This window comes from Actinia tenebrosa, unplaced genomic scaffold (genome assembly GCF_029948245.1).
Source record: "Actinia tenebrosa isolate PJP-AT-01 unplaced genomic scaffold, QUT_ActTen_1.0 PGA_scaffold17__23_contigs__length_9995812, whole genome shotgun sequence".
In the NCBI taxonomy this organism is placed as follows: Eukaryota; Metazoa; Cnidaria; class Anthozoa; order Actiniaria; family Actiniidae; genus Actinia; species Actinia tenebrosa.
The window spans coordinates 8,044,899-8,059,406 of NW_028292577.1; the positions used below are offsets into that span (position 1 = coordinate 8,044,899).

The following is a 14,508-nucleotide window of genomic DNA, read 5'->3' on the forward strand; positions in this document are numbered from 1 at the left end:
GCTTAAGAGAAAAGAAAATAAATAACTTTATTTAAGTGTCGATGGATTTAGTTTATGCAACTAATTGGGGACACTGAAATGAAACTGAAATGAAGAAATAATCAAAGAAGCATAAAGGCTCTCGGGCTGCTTTAGAACAGGTGTTAATTGGACCATATATAGAACGAGGTCGAATCTTTAGCATTCAGATATCTGACTAGTTTGTTTCTGATCACTAACTTGCCTTAATACTGAGTGCACTTGCATTACATTGTGTCTGCGAAAAAGATCTCGTATAGACTGGCGTAAATCGGACCTCAAAGACGAGTAGATGATTGGGTTTATTAGGGAGGTCAAATCAGCCGTTATGACAGCTCCCCTTAACACGATGGAAGGAACATGGCAGCAATAGATAGACAGCGCTCGAGTTATTATATATGGAGTCCAGCTAAGTAGAAATGCCAGTACTATGGCCATGGACATCTTGGCTAGTTTCGTCTCACTACCAGCTGAAAATGGAAAAAAGGCAACTTATCAGTTTGGTTACGTGTACAGCCTCCTTAAGTACATAATTTTCTTACTTTCTCTTTCTCAGTTCATCTGCCTTTTTTTTTCATTAATCTTTCGAGCTCATTCATCCATCCATTCACCCATCCGTCTAATAATATCTGGAACTTTTTAATATCCTACTAGGTAAACAAAGGAGGTTTTTTCAAGTCCAAATGGTGACAACTACAATCGTACTATTAACACCAGCTTATAACACGGTTTAAGTTTTTGAACGTATTGGCTCTATTTCATCCACCCACGTTTGCTTTCAACTAAAACTGATCTCTTTTTTCTTTTTTTCTTTTTGCATTATGAAATGCCTTCGCCCTTTTTTCATATGACAATTCAATACGAGCGTTAAGTCAGAGTCGGGCGCTAGCTTTTTTTTAATTAATCTATTGTCATATTTTCCCAGCTGAATACACTGCCCTTGGTCGTTGAACGTTCAAACTAATGAAACGCATGATGAATAGCACTTAATTAAAAAGCCATAACTAAGTGACAAACCGTTCAATGGTCAAACAAATATATGTATATAATATTTGGTTTCATAGTGCATCAGTACTTTCTCTAGCTACAGATAATCAATTTCTCTATATAGGCCTCGTCACTACAAATAAAATGGTCAAAATGCAGTTCACTTGAATCGAAACGCGCAGTTTATTATTTTATCTTAGAGAGTTCGTGAATCTACTAGTTAGTCTCCTAGGCCTAGTACGAAGGGTGGATAGCGCTATCCGACCGATACATAAGGATTTATACGTCGGATAGCGCTATCCTCACGGCTTCGTACAATCGGGCCCTAGGTATATAGAGTAAGCTACCGTAGGAGTATACATAAGTATCTAAGACAGAGATATTGAGTTCTAAGAAAACTTAATTCGAAAAGTTAATGGAGAGTAATAAGATAGAATGAAGAGCGGAGACTTTGATTGAGAGTTTCCAAAGAACTTCTATCATGCATGATTATAGAGTCCAACTTTTGATGATTAAATTTCCGTCTTCGTTTAATTTCGTTTTTCATGCATGAACAACCTGCTTTTATTTTCTTTCTCGAGTTTATTTGATTCGATATGAACAAGGAGATAGACTGAACGACCTTTCCTGTGCTTGCTTCTAGAGTAAGGGATTTAAAACTAGGAACGTTAACAGCTCTTACCTCGCCGCCTACTCAAGCGGTCTATTCCTGCTATTGTTGTCCCAATGTCGCGCGTACTACTCTCCTGTCTAACCAGCACTCGATTTTGACTGCGAACAAGTCTCAAAGTCATTGTATTCATCACGACCAACATCCCAAACGGAAGAACAAAATGCGCAATTAATACCGATAGTGTAAACCCAAGATGTCGCTCTCTCCATACCAATCCACAATCCCTACTCGCGGGATCAAACTTGATGTCTATGAGAATTCCACAGAAGACACCAAAGAGTATTCCATGAATCCATGGATAGACGACCATGAAGGCTTTCAGGCTAGACTTGATACGAAGGTTGTACTTCAGAGGGTGACCAAGCGCAATGAAACGATCAATACTCAACATGACCTTGGTCAGTATCGAGGTAAGAAATATCGCGTACGAGGCCAATCCCCCTATTGTACACAAGACTCCTTCATTGCTGATAAGAGTTATGTTCAAGGCTATTGCAAGCTGGTAGTTGACTGGAAAACAAGCTGTTGTTAAGTCGGAAACAGCGAGACTGAGGACTAACTTGTTCGCAAATGATGAAAGAAGCCTCTTGACTTTTACGATGACTAGTATTATTATAAGGTTTCCTAGAATGCTGGAAATCATGACGAGAAAAATGATCACAGAAAGAGATACAGTTTCTTCTGCAGCTAATGTTGGTGAAGGAGGCGCCATTTGCCGCTTCATACTTTGCCCGAGTGAAGCCCAATTAGAACTTAAATCCCTACCCGGCACACGACACTCGTTGTAGTTATCTATTCTCAGATCTAGCGTTTTAATGATAATATATGTCATTTAGCTTCCACAGCTGAAATCATACTAATTTAATAGCTTCGCATATATGAGATTGCATCCGACAAACTCCTAATGACAACAAAACATAAAGAATATACTCTTTTCTAGACAAATGGCAACTTGGGGTGCTAATAAAAAGACAAAATTGATGAAATCTCGAATGTATTTTGTTTTTATCGAGTAGTTTTGCGACGTTTTTTAGTGCAAATGATTTATCATTTCGACATTTGGTGTGATGTCCAACAGCTGTTCTGGGCGCGCGTCTTTTCGTTTCATTTGAATAAACTTCGAGATTGCTTTAAATTCAACAAGAACAAACTTTTATATTACATTTCTGCGCAGAAAATAAACAAAATGTAAGACTCGTTGAAAAGGAGTTTTAACTACAACAAAGGACAGGAAAAACTGAAGTGAGTTTGGATGTTTAGTGATAAATCAATACAACTGGAAAAATAAATATTATCAAACATGACGATCTGTTATTACTAGATTTCAATCAGCCGATAGAAGTCCTTGAATCTCTTTACCTGTTCTCGAATCTCATTATTTGCTCCAAACGCATGGTGACGAATGGTCAAACACTGAAGGCGCAGACACACGGTGCAACATTGCGCACAACATTGCAGGCAATGTTGCTGAAGTAGGATAGTTTTCTACTTCAGTAACGCTGCGTGCAATAAATTGCGTCCTGTGTCATAACTCGCAACATCAATTGCATACAACATGTTGCACCGTGTATCAGTAGTTTTATCTTTCTCTATAATTGATGGTACTATTTGAAACTTAATTTGCCTTATTTCTTTATGACATCATATGAGAACAATCGATCTTTTGTTTTAACGCTAAGAATCATTGTCGTGGGAGGGGGACAAAACGGTAACAACGCTACGAAAACCGTGCGCGGAAATTTGATTTTACTTTTAGAACTATTAAGAAAAGAAATAAATTTGTATAGCTACCAAATACCGTATGTTGTAGGATAAACGCCAGTTAATTAATGTTCGAAAACCAGACATATCAGAGCTATCAATTCAACTGCAGAGTAATTAACTCATTTAACTGTATAGGGCGGCCACCTTGCCGCAGGGAAAAAAGATAATAATGATTAAAGATGGCGGAAAGTAAATAGAATTTTGTGTGTTTGTCCAGTTTCTTTTAGGGGTACAGTGATCGATTTGCCGATGTCTTAATTCATCTTCATTCACGTTGTACTATTGTGGTGAGCTGTTAATATCAATCGACATCAGGTGTTGGTGCAAAGCCTCTATAGCCCCCACCGTCTATAGATTGGTCGATAAAAGATACCGTATTTCCGCTATTGAGGCCTTTAGGGGCTTATTCTTTTTTCAGGGCTTTTGGCCTGCGGGCTTATCAGAGGCTGGGACGTCTCAATGATACTTTTTTTGCTTTTTTTCCATTTTTTTGGCCAAAATTAGTTATGTACCCACTCGGCTACGTCTCGCGAGTACATACTGCACGACCAACTGTTGAAGTCATGTGTGGTGGTAAATAAGAAAACATATCACGCAAAACGATCGGAAATTTGTTAAAATTACGGCACGTCTCCAGGGCTGACGGCCCATGTTCTATCCGAAAAAATATCATTCTGCAAATCACCACAGTCAACCCATGTCATCATTAGTTGCTCTAATTACCTTGGATATCATATTATTTTTTATCATTTTATTTTTCTTGTTTATATCTGTTTAAAACGCTATCAAAATCCAAAGAAAGCTTATCTTTTATAATTCTGTTTAATTTTAATTTTACTTTACTTTATTTTACTTTATTTTACTTTATTCTTTGATTGGTCTCCCTGTGGTAGACATTTGCATCTTTGGCCGACTTAAAACGAAAACGGTGTCGAACGGGAATTTCACCTCTAAAAAAAACAGAAATGCCCGAAAAAGACCAAAAATCAAAGCTATCATGTACAACAGGAAAAGCATATTTTTCGAAGAGTTCTTCGCCCAAGTATAAATACATTCAAGATCCTTCGGATTTTGTCGACAATAACTACAAGAACGACTACAGTCAGTACTTGATACCCTACGATGTTTTAACCCTAAATATTGTCCCAGTTTGGGGATCGTACAGTGGACAGCAAATCAAAATACAGTATGACTGGGATGGCATCAAGTTTGTTATTAATGGCAAGGAAAATGCTGATGTAATGCCGCTTAAACCGGGGACTTCCCCCGATTGCTTTCTAAGATTTGCCATCGCCTTGATTCATTCACCGACCATTCAAACCGACCTCTGCTCGATCAAGGCACGGTAAGACACAAAAATAAAAGCAATTTATCCTACTAAAAGATTACTTAGAACATGTTTAGGAATGTTGGTGGTATTTTTGGGGAATTTTTTGAACTTTATTTGAAGATTTTAGACACATAAAATTCAGTGCGAGATGTGATGTCTGCCATGAACACAAAGGGTCGGTCATAAATATTGAATGACATGGAATGGAGTAAAAATATATATTTCGCATCAATGATTCGTTGACAGCTTAAATACATTGATGTATTTTATAACCTTAAATGGACAATTTCAAATGGTAAAGTCCAGTGGCCTTGCTTATAATTAGAATAATTTTTCAAGAATCTACAAAGGAATTATGAAGATTAGTCTGAATAGAAAACTGATATTGGCTTCTAAATTATCTTACCTGGTGACTCGCCTTGAATGGTCTTTCAACTCAATAGACGAACGATTTTTCAAACCCAAAATTGATTCCTTTTTAAAAACAAAATAGCATGATTGTAACTAAGTTTTCCAAGCATCCCAGATGAAAGATCACTATATTTATCAGTGGGTTTTTATTGTCTGGATGAATTTTTATTATTGTCTTATGTCAAACGGTATGAGATGTCCCAAGCACCACTGTGTACATTATTAAGGCCTCGAGGACTCCGCCCACCCTCCTCGTAGGAAAGGAGTGTTAAATAATGAAATAATCAGGCTGTAACTGGTTTTTAATTTTTCTGATTTATCATACCTTTGCTCCTCTCTTATTGCTGTTTCTTTTCTTTTCTTTTTTTTTTGGTTTGGCGTTTTCGGGTCTGAGAAGTCAAACTTTCGGTCCTCTCTTTTTGGGTGGGTGGGTGTGGTTTGGCTTTCCTTCAGTTTCAGAGGGGACAAAAAATGGTGGCTTTTGCCTTCATACCACAGAAAACCCAATTGCAAAAAAAAAAACTACACATGTAGATGTATCTAATACAGAGAATTTATCTCATCTTATAGAGTTTTTCAACCAGCTTCATTGTTGATACACTGTCTTCGATCAGCACTCGTTCACATCAAAAGATTGCCAGAATTATTACCACAGTATTTACCAAGAGAATTCCTGATACACTTTAGTGCAGAATCACAAATATCAGTTCAGCTTAATGTTTGGCCGTCATGTGAAAAGTGGCCTCAAAAAACCATGATCACTGCTAAGAGAGGTATGGTGATTGAGGAATTTCTCTGGCTAATTAGGTACATTTTAAAGCTTGACAGTCAAGTACGAATCAGCTTGTTTCGAAGATTCTTACCTCTTGATAACCAAGATGTATTGTCAGAAGATGATGTCATTGATTGTGTCATCAATCCAAATGATATGTGTACACTACCGACATCAGATTCAAGCGATGGAAATAAGAAATTTGTGTTGACTAAAATTGGACCTACTAAGTTTGAGATCTTGAGGAAAGAGGTAAGTCCTAAGCAACATTGTCAGTGTATGGCATGTTTGAAAATTACAGAAGACATGTACAGTACCCCTTTGTGCTGTATATTGTATTTCGTTGTTCATGTTGCCCTCCATTGATTAAAAATGCATGCACATTACTGAATATAGAAATGGCAACACCACTTTACAATGTTGCAGAACTGCATAGAGTATTTCAATTCTGAACAGGGTTTTCAGCACAACATGCTGCATCATATCCATGCAATATTATGATGCAGTTATATATCATGCAAGCCCATAGTGGCATGCATGCTATACATGTTCTGAAGCAAAATCTATGCGTGCAGTATTGCATACATTTGTTACACCAGCTTGCAACTAATGAAGACATCCTGTTTTAAGGTGCTTGTGGTATCCTTAATGGGAAAAGGAGTCAAAGAAATCCCAATCTCCCTGACTGACAGCCTAAGTGTCCTAGACCGGGCTATACGACAAACCTTTCGACTCAGGCAGTCAACTCTACTGTCATTTAAGCACCCAAACCAAGAAAGCTTCTTGCTGCATGCAGGCAAAGTCATCAAGTCTCAGACAGACGAAGAAAAGGTTAAAAATCTAATTACGAACAAAAGGCGAAATTTCCCAGCCCGTGGTTCATGTGTCCCGATCAAACGCCTGTACAAAGAGAGGCCAATTTATCTAAAGTCATTAAAATCCCTCGGGTTTTGTTCGGGATGTTTCGTGGAAGTCTTTGAAGTTACAGGTCCAACAATTCCCATCATGCTCTTTGGTGAAGCTATCGAGCCATGTGCTGTAGATGTGAACCCCGAATGGAATCTTGAACTATTTTTGTACTATCTCCAGATCTTTTGTGGACGAGGTGAAAAATTCACTAATATTGACTATGTCAGATTCATTGCCGATAAGAAGGTTAGTGATATTTTGGATATGATGGGATCCCTGTGGTGGAAAGACAAGCGAAGCTCGGTTGCCATGACAAATAGACTGGAATACCTCAAAGTCCGTGTTTAGAAAGTTTTCTATAAAGGTTTAATCAGTCCAACTATGGAAAGGAAGACGTGTGCAGTGATAATTTGGACGTGGTGGGATGCCTGTGGTGGAGGGACAAGCACACCTCAATCTCCATGACAATCAAGTCTGTCTTTAGAAAGCATCCTGTCTAAAGTTTATTGATTTATGTAAAGGTCTTATCCTTCCATTTATGGAAAGGAAGACGTGCGCAGTGGTAAATTGCACGTGGTGGGATGCCTATGGCGGCGGGACAAGCACACCTTACAGACCTTAATCACCATAGACAATCAAGTCTGTCTCCAAAGCATCCAGTCTAATGTTTTAATCTCAAAAGAATAGATTTTTATTTAGTTTTTTCTCGGATTCGATTTTCACTGATTTACTAGGCTGGTACATCTGCAATCAGAAAAAGACGGGGGTAAGAACAATAAATTAATGAAGTAACTAGTTCCCAACTCTGCATTTAAGTCAGTTCCTATTATAATGTAATATACAAAGACGTATTATTTTATAAATATTTTTTTAGCAACAGGACAAATCTTTATTATTGCACATTTTCAAAGAAAGAGTGCTCCTTGAAAAAGAGTATACATTGATATTTAAAACGACAAAATCTAGGGCTACACTTGAGGTGGTGGGTCCCGCTAAATCAGGTCCTGTTGGCCTTATATTTTTTTATGTTACGTCCAGGGGACATGGAGGTACAAATTCTTCTCCAAGGTATAAACTCTTACTCCCAAGATTTCTGGCACAATTAATCCTTTTGGATTGAAGTATTAGTATAGAGAAACTTTGAGGATTGATATTTTAAAAATACAAAAAAAAATTTTTTAGAAATATTTTGACGACTTTTTTTAAGTATAATGACAGTGAAAAGCCAACTGAGTTATTAGAGCACTTTTCGTATCACTATAAAAAGCTCGCGACACGAACGCGGTCGTGACACGTCAAGGCATACGTCACACCAATCACATTGCGCGAGAAAATCCACTCTCCATCCAATCAAATACCCGGAACACGGCACAAACGAGGCGCGTACACGTCACGCCAACGTCACGACACTGTCAGACCAATCACACTGCGCCTGAGCTTTTCCCAGAAATACGGAAACTACTCTATAGTGACTAGTCTTATGACTTCGTAGACATTAGTGACAGACTTTTTAAAGAATCAAAATATTATTTATGTGTTATGGAGAGTTTAGTATGTTATTTCTTGGTTAGTCTGACAATTAGGCGTTATCAATGAAATACTTTAAAAACAAATTGTTATTAAAGTATTGTGAAGAGTTTGGTATGTTGTTTCTGGGTTTTAAGCCTTTTATATTAGATATATTTCGATTGCCGTACAAACCTTGTTTTTTGGTATTGATTTACGTACAGAGAGCACTAGTGGTAGTGTTAACTTGTAATGTTGGCGAGACGAGCTTGGAAAATACCACGAAATCTCTGGCGAAATTCCTTCTTAGCTGCGCTGAGTGAGCCACGTTGATGTACGAGCAGGAAAAACTGGTTAAAGAAATGAGAAAATTATTATTGTCTTGTCACAGAAACCACGAACAATTCTTAAAAATTCTTACACCCTCCCCCCCCCTCCCCCCCCCCCTCCCCCTTCCCACAAACATATGCACACTACACCGTCGATTCTCACAGACTTTTCTGAGAAAGTCAACATGATGTATTGTGGTCTAGCATGGGTACACGAGTTTAGCATGAGATTATCGAAGTCAGAAATAGCCTAAATTAACGATGCTATGTTTTTCTTTTATTCGGTTAGTTGACACACCCAAACACATTCGTTGTTCAGTAGCTATCGATCTACTTGTGGCTTAAAGTTTCGAAACCAGTAACGCTCCCATAAGAATGGTTATCGTATGAGTGGGAAGCATACGTTACTGACTTACAGCATTTACACGGTACAACATGCCGTACATCGAAATGGTTTTGCAAAATTTCTTCAGTAATACATCCAGTCACAAAGTGTAGTTAGGGGCTATCTACGCGATTAAGATACGGTACGGCTATGAAAGTTTACCGTATCGTTTCCCATGCTTATACGAAGAAAGCTGTTCTAATAATTAATTGATCTAAAACTTAACCCATAATAAAATTAACGAATTCTTATAATTTCTTACGCAAAATAAACGAAAATGAACGAATTCTTATGAACAAAAGTAGTCTTACCTTTATTACTAGTGTAATGATGATGGTTACCATCAGCAGGAATACCACAGGAACAAGCAACGCGGTTAGAAGATCGTTGAGACCGAGTAACGATTGCAACCAGTGAGCACTGTACGTGGTGTAGTGGCTTTTACGATACTCGCACTCTTTCGTTTCACCTAGAGAGTTACAAGAATAGGCAACCAATACTCAGTGCGCATGTGCGAAATTTGGCGAGAAACCGAGTAACGATAGCAACCAGTTAGGGCTGGGTGCACTCTTCTAGTTAATCTATCAAGTTAATAAATAGGCAACAGTAATGTGGCAGTAAAGCAGCCTTATTAAATCCTTTTTTTCCACTTCTACTCACCGTCAACAAAGTCAAATTTTACTTCATCGATAAAAGTGGTTGTTGTAAGACAAACATGGTACACCTTGACAGAACAGCTTCCTTTGTAGTTAATTCCAACTCGCCCGTCACTGAGAATTTATTCCATGAGGTTATTATTGTTACGTCATTGTTATGTCATGAGATCAAGTTGAGTGCGCGCGCATTTGGATATGTCAACAGTTTTACGCGCGGTAGAATCGATCCCTACCACATATATCAAAAATGCGTAAGAAATTGCACAAATTTGCGCAAACTAGTAAGTTCAGTAGATCTCAGTAGATCCTAGACCTACAAAACTTTGCACTAATTTGTACAATTTTGTCACTAACTTGTTCACGGATATATTGTGTGCACTCTACTCCCTTGGTAAAAGCGCTTGTTTTCCTATGTATTTGATTGTTTAGAATCGATTTTACTAAAATGAAACTGCTCTCACCACGAAGCGGGAAAACTAAGCGTCCATTCCTCGCTATCATACAAGCGTTTGTATTTGTTAGTATGGGTCAGAGTCATGATGGTAGGATCGCAGGTGGAGTTGACCATGAAAAGTGCTTTCTAGAACAAGAATAAGAGTGTACGCATGTATTAAATACTTCTTTTGCATAAAAGCCTTTAAAGCTCTATTGTTAATTTTGTAATTACACGACCAACACAGTCCCAGACGTCTGGCTGGGTTTTTGGGCTTCTGCTTAAGTAAATCTTCAGCCGTATACGTTTTAGTCTAAGGTCAAACGCCGAACTTCACATGAGCCGAACATAATGGATCCGCACTACTTTAACAATGTGATGACCCAATTTATCGTCAATTAGAAGACAGACACAAAAAACTGATTTCAATTTGTTAAGTATATATTCTATGAAAAATAGGTTGTACTCACAGGCCCTGTATTGTGTAGACGTATCTGAGTTCCCATATCATTTTCACGTTGAGTGACAGTCATTTGACCAATCGCATCTAAGAAGAAAGTCGCACATAATGTAGGGTTGATTTGGAGCGCTTCAAGCTGTCAAGTCAGATACTACACGCGCGCGCGCCTTTCTTTTTTCGAAACTTTTTCTAGGATAATCGTGAGACAGACGTAGCGCACTAATGTGTACGACACGGCATTCTCATGGGCGCCCATTGACGACCGCGCTCTTTGAACCAATCACTGTGCGCAAAACTCCCTGTTCAGCTCTGTCGGCACCGTCACAGTTATAAGGGAAAATGTCTCGGCCCGTTAATTTTTCATCGATACAAAATCTCTTCTTTAGCTAGAAAGTTGCGTTTAAGTCTGTTAAACTGTCTGTACTTACACTGTAATGCAACGCGAATATCCAGATCTGAATTACAAATATTGCGCAATGTGATCGGTAATCTTCAAGGGTACCGTGCCGTACCGTGCGTAATGCCTATTATATGCTTTTTTAGTTAACACTCATGACTTACAGGATCTGCAATTGTAGAAGAACAGTCCATTCGGCCAGACTGGAATTTTAATCTTACATGTGACGTAGCTGTTGGCGTCTTCAGTCCAGGTTGATAGCAGACATGTGTGTCTGCGCACGCGTGAATCGTGGTGGAAATGCAATGGAGATACAGCTATGGAAAATAATACCTCTTTCATCGCTCCCTAATGAAAAAAAATTATTTTTGGATTGTTAGGTGGAGCAATAAGTGCGCGTATTAATATCACACAAGGTGTTGAATTTCAACAGGCTACGAGCGTCGAAGCTAGAAGTCGCCTTAAAATAATGATATATAGTTTGAAATATTTCATAATTAAAATACAATATTGTCATATTATCATTTAGGATAGTACATACCGCTTCTATCTTGTATCCTAGGTTGGGTTCTTTTATTTTGATCATGGTCTGACATTGAAGAGCCGTTGATATTTTTTTCACACTTGAAGCCTTGAATGCAGCGAGCACCAAAAAATGTTAGCTTGCGCAAAGTTAGGAATCTCGGGTTTATTAGTATATATATATCCAATGGTTCGGGACAAGACACAGTATTCCATCTATACTCAGCTATTTATGGTTTCCCCTCAGACAATCAGCGAGCCATCCGTTGCGTTACAGCAGGTTTCCTAGTGTCGATGGAATTGAAATCTTGTCCCAGAAACAACTACACATTCAGAGTTAGTCGAATCCCGCCCCTGGAACTCGGATTTTTTTTTCGATTAAAAAATTGCAGCAGAAACACCTTAATCTGTTTTAAAAAGTTTTTTCACAGGCTAAGTTAAATCACAAAATATTTCAAAAAAGCAAATCACTTTTTACCGAGGATATTTTGTCTGTTTGACCACTTACGCTATTGTGTAGAGCAACAACCACGTCAGTAATATCAGGATCATCTGAGTGATTGATCTTCCAATGACTGCAGCTCTTTATTGTATCTGATATTGCCCGCCTCTGAAAGAACATTCGGTCAGTAGCAAGCACAAAATGTTTCTCTCAAGCAAAAAATTACAAAAATATAGTGCGTGACTCCTTAGCTATAAATTGTAATCCGACTAACTAATTAGCTCTTTAACTTTTTTACTCGCGCTCTCTGTAAAAGTTGGATCTCCATAGCTTACAGACAATATCAGTTCGGTCGAAAACGTACGAGGTTTTATAGAACAGTCGCGCAAGTCGCTTACCTTTCGCAGATGCCGCCCAAAGAGTCGAAAATACGTTTGATACGAAGACAAGGGATACGCATTCACTACATCAAGGACAAGTAAAACAAGCACCGAAGCTTGAAAAATCCGAATCATTAGGGTGAAACCATTCGGATCGCTTCCCGATACAAAGTGATTATGCCGTCATGACTTATTATGACGTCATATCGTAAAATGACGTCATTCCTTGCAAGCCTTGTCCCATGATTCCTTGCTGGAGTGCATTGGGAGGGAGTTTTAAAATGGCGAAGATTAGTTTACAAAGAAGTCGTCGAAAAAACCTCTTGGGAGACATGGAATATCAAATAGCTACGACGCTAAGCTCGGCTGTACACGAAGCACAATTCTTCCATCGAGGTTAGTATGTAATTGTATTTAAGTTTCTCACGCAAACATTTTTAAAATTGAGCTTTAGTGCTACAGTTCTGTCAATAGTTGTAGACAAGAAGATTTGTACTGCTGACTGCTTGTTTGTATTACTCCTTTTAAAATAATTTAACAAAAAATTAATCGCTTTAAAAAGGCAAATTTTAACTGTCTAAATAATTAAAAAGAATTAGAAATACCAAATCAAAGTCAAAATTTTGAAATTTGAGCAACTATGTTAAATTTGAATGAATCGTTTAAGATTAAAAAAATGTTAAGATTACTATCAACTTAACTATTAAGCTTTTTTTCGTTAAACCAAAAGTTTGAATAATATCCAAAATGCTATATTGTGAGATTGCTTAATAATAAACGCTGTGGTGTTGCTTGTGGGTGTATAGTGGGGTGGGGTGGGAGATCACAAATCATATCCATCCCCTCCAAGGCCCGACACTCCTAGCACCCCCTAAATACTAATCTTTAATTTCACTATATCTGCTACTTTTTGAGTTACGATTCAGTGGTTAATCTCATCACGACAAACCATTTTTTCTTGCTTTATTTATTATTCAAAAAACTAAAGTTATACTATTATGATTATTTTAAGCTACATCAAAAATCATTCATATCAATTATTTATGAAAATATTCAATTCTCTAACTCCTAATACCAATGCACAACTGATATGTCAAGCACATTAAAACAGAGTAAATAACACTTTTTTTAAGCATATGAAATAAGTTAGCATTGATGGTTTTCATTGCGGCCATGTTGGAGGAACTTATCAAAAGAATTGTTAATGTTATATCCTCCAACATGGCTGCCATGTCTTTTGTTATTTAATTCTCTTGGGAATGGTTGAAAACCAACAATTAGTGTCATCATACAATGCTCACTCCCCTGTTAGAGTATCTACATGAGTATTGCATGACGACACTAATAGTGACCACCTAAAGGAGACTACTAATTTATGAACACCAAGCAAATTATTCGATTTTCAGTTTCAAATCAATGAGCAGCAGATAGTAAATAGTTTGAGCGTCAGATCTTTAAATGTTAGCTGAAGCATTTTGCCAGCTTACAAGATTTGCAGTAAACTTTTTTTAAATGGTTGTAGCATGGTTGAATCCCTTCTCCTTTCACTCAGTAAGATATTTAAGACCATCCTATTGAGTCAGCCCTCCTCTAGCTTTTGTAAAAAAATGTTTGACCCATCACAAAGTCAAATTTTTTACTGATGGCCTCCCATCCAATAAAAAAACATAAAAGTACCTTCCTATTGAATTGTTGCAAAAAAATATTTTTTTACAACTTTTAAAAAATATTGCTTTACTAGTTATAAACACTAAATAATATTCCTTGCCTGCTTTAATTTCTAATAACTTTGATAAAAACTATTAAAATGGGTTCAAAAATAATGTTAAATCTATTTGTTAAAACTCTATATGACAAAATGGAAAATAACAAAAGATGTCAAGCACTAAATTCAAATTTTCAGAAACGCTAAGTTCTTCTATTTTGGAATCCTGGGATGGCCAGAATTCTAGTTTATTCTGATATACTACCAATGTTTATTGGAAAGAATCATAACCAAGCAATAAACTTGTAGCTGGAAAAAGAAATTCAAAATAATTTCCGTCTTAAAACATTTTGGAATCCTACAAATGTTAGTTTTATTTTTTCAATATTTTTTTAAAAACTTAGAAGATTTCAGAGGTAAAAAAATGGT

The 14,508-nt window shown here is 37.3% G+C and overlaps 3 protein-coding genes across 4 annotated transcripts; 1 reads left to right on the top strand and 2 right to left on the bottom strand.

The window, feature by feature from the left end:
• Nucleotides 1–34: 34 nt before the first annotated feature.
• Nucleotides 35–2,646, bottom strand: LOC116291213 (rhodopsin-like). Its single transcript, XM_031698353.2, has 2 exons — nt 1,688–2,646; nt 35–488 (listed from the first exon to the last, which is right to left on the bottom strand). Exons 1-2 carry the CDS (start codon nt 2,508–2,510, stop codon nt 178–180), a joined length of 1,134 nt encoding a protein of 377 aa, XP_031554213.2. The 5' UTR covers nt 2,511–2,646; the 3' UTR covers nt 35–177.
• A 1,705-nt stretch (nt 2,647–4,351) lies between these two features.
• Nucleotides 4,352–8,500, top strand: LOC116291212 (uncharacterized). The gene is made up of 3 exons (XM_031698352.2): nt 4,352–4,787; nt 5,754–6,207; nt 6,586–8,500. Exons 1-3 carry the CDS (start codon nt 4,408–4,410, stop codon nt 7,210–7,212), a joined length of 1,461 nt encoding a protein of 486 aa, XP_031554212.1. The 5' UTR covers nt 4,352–4,407; the 3' UTR covers nt 7,213–8,500.
• On the bottom strand, nt 7,520–12,521 carry LOC116291214 (uncharacterized). 2 transcript variants are annotated; one of them, XM_031698355.1, is made up of 10 exons: nt 12,393–12,521; nt 12,061–12,162; nt 11,572–11,661; nt 11,195–11,378; nt 10,644–10,720; nt 10,202–10,320; nt 9,745–9,854; nt 9,396–9,553; nt 8,593–8,720; nt 7,520–7,608 (listed from the first exon to the last, which is right to left on the bottom strand). In XM_031698355.1, exons 1-9 carry the CDS (start codon nt 12,507–12,509, stop codon nt 8,613–8,615), a joined length of 1,065 nt encoding a protein of 354 aa, XP_031554215.1. In that variant the 5' UTR covers nt 12,510–12,521; the 3' UTR covers nt 7,520–7,608; nt 8,593–8,612. The 2 variants fall into 2 exon arrangements, with proteins under 2 accessions (XP_031554215.1, XP_031554214.1); XM_031698354.1 differs by having other exon boundaries at nt 8,566–8,720.
• Nucleotides 12,522–14,508: the final 1,987 nt, after the last annotated feature.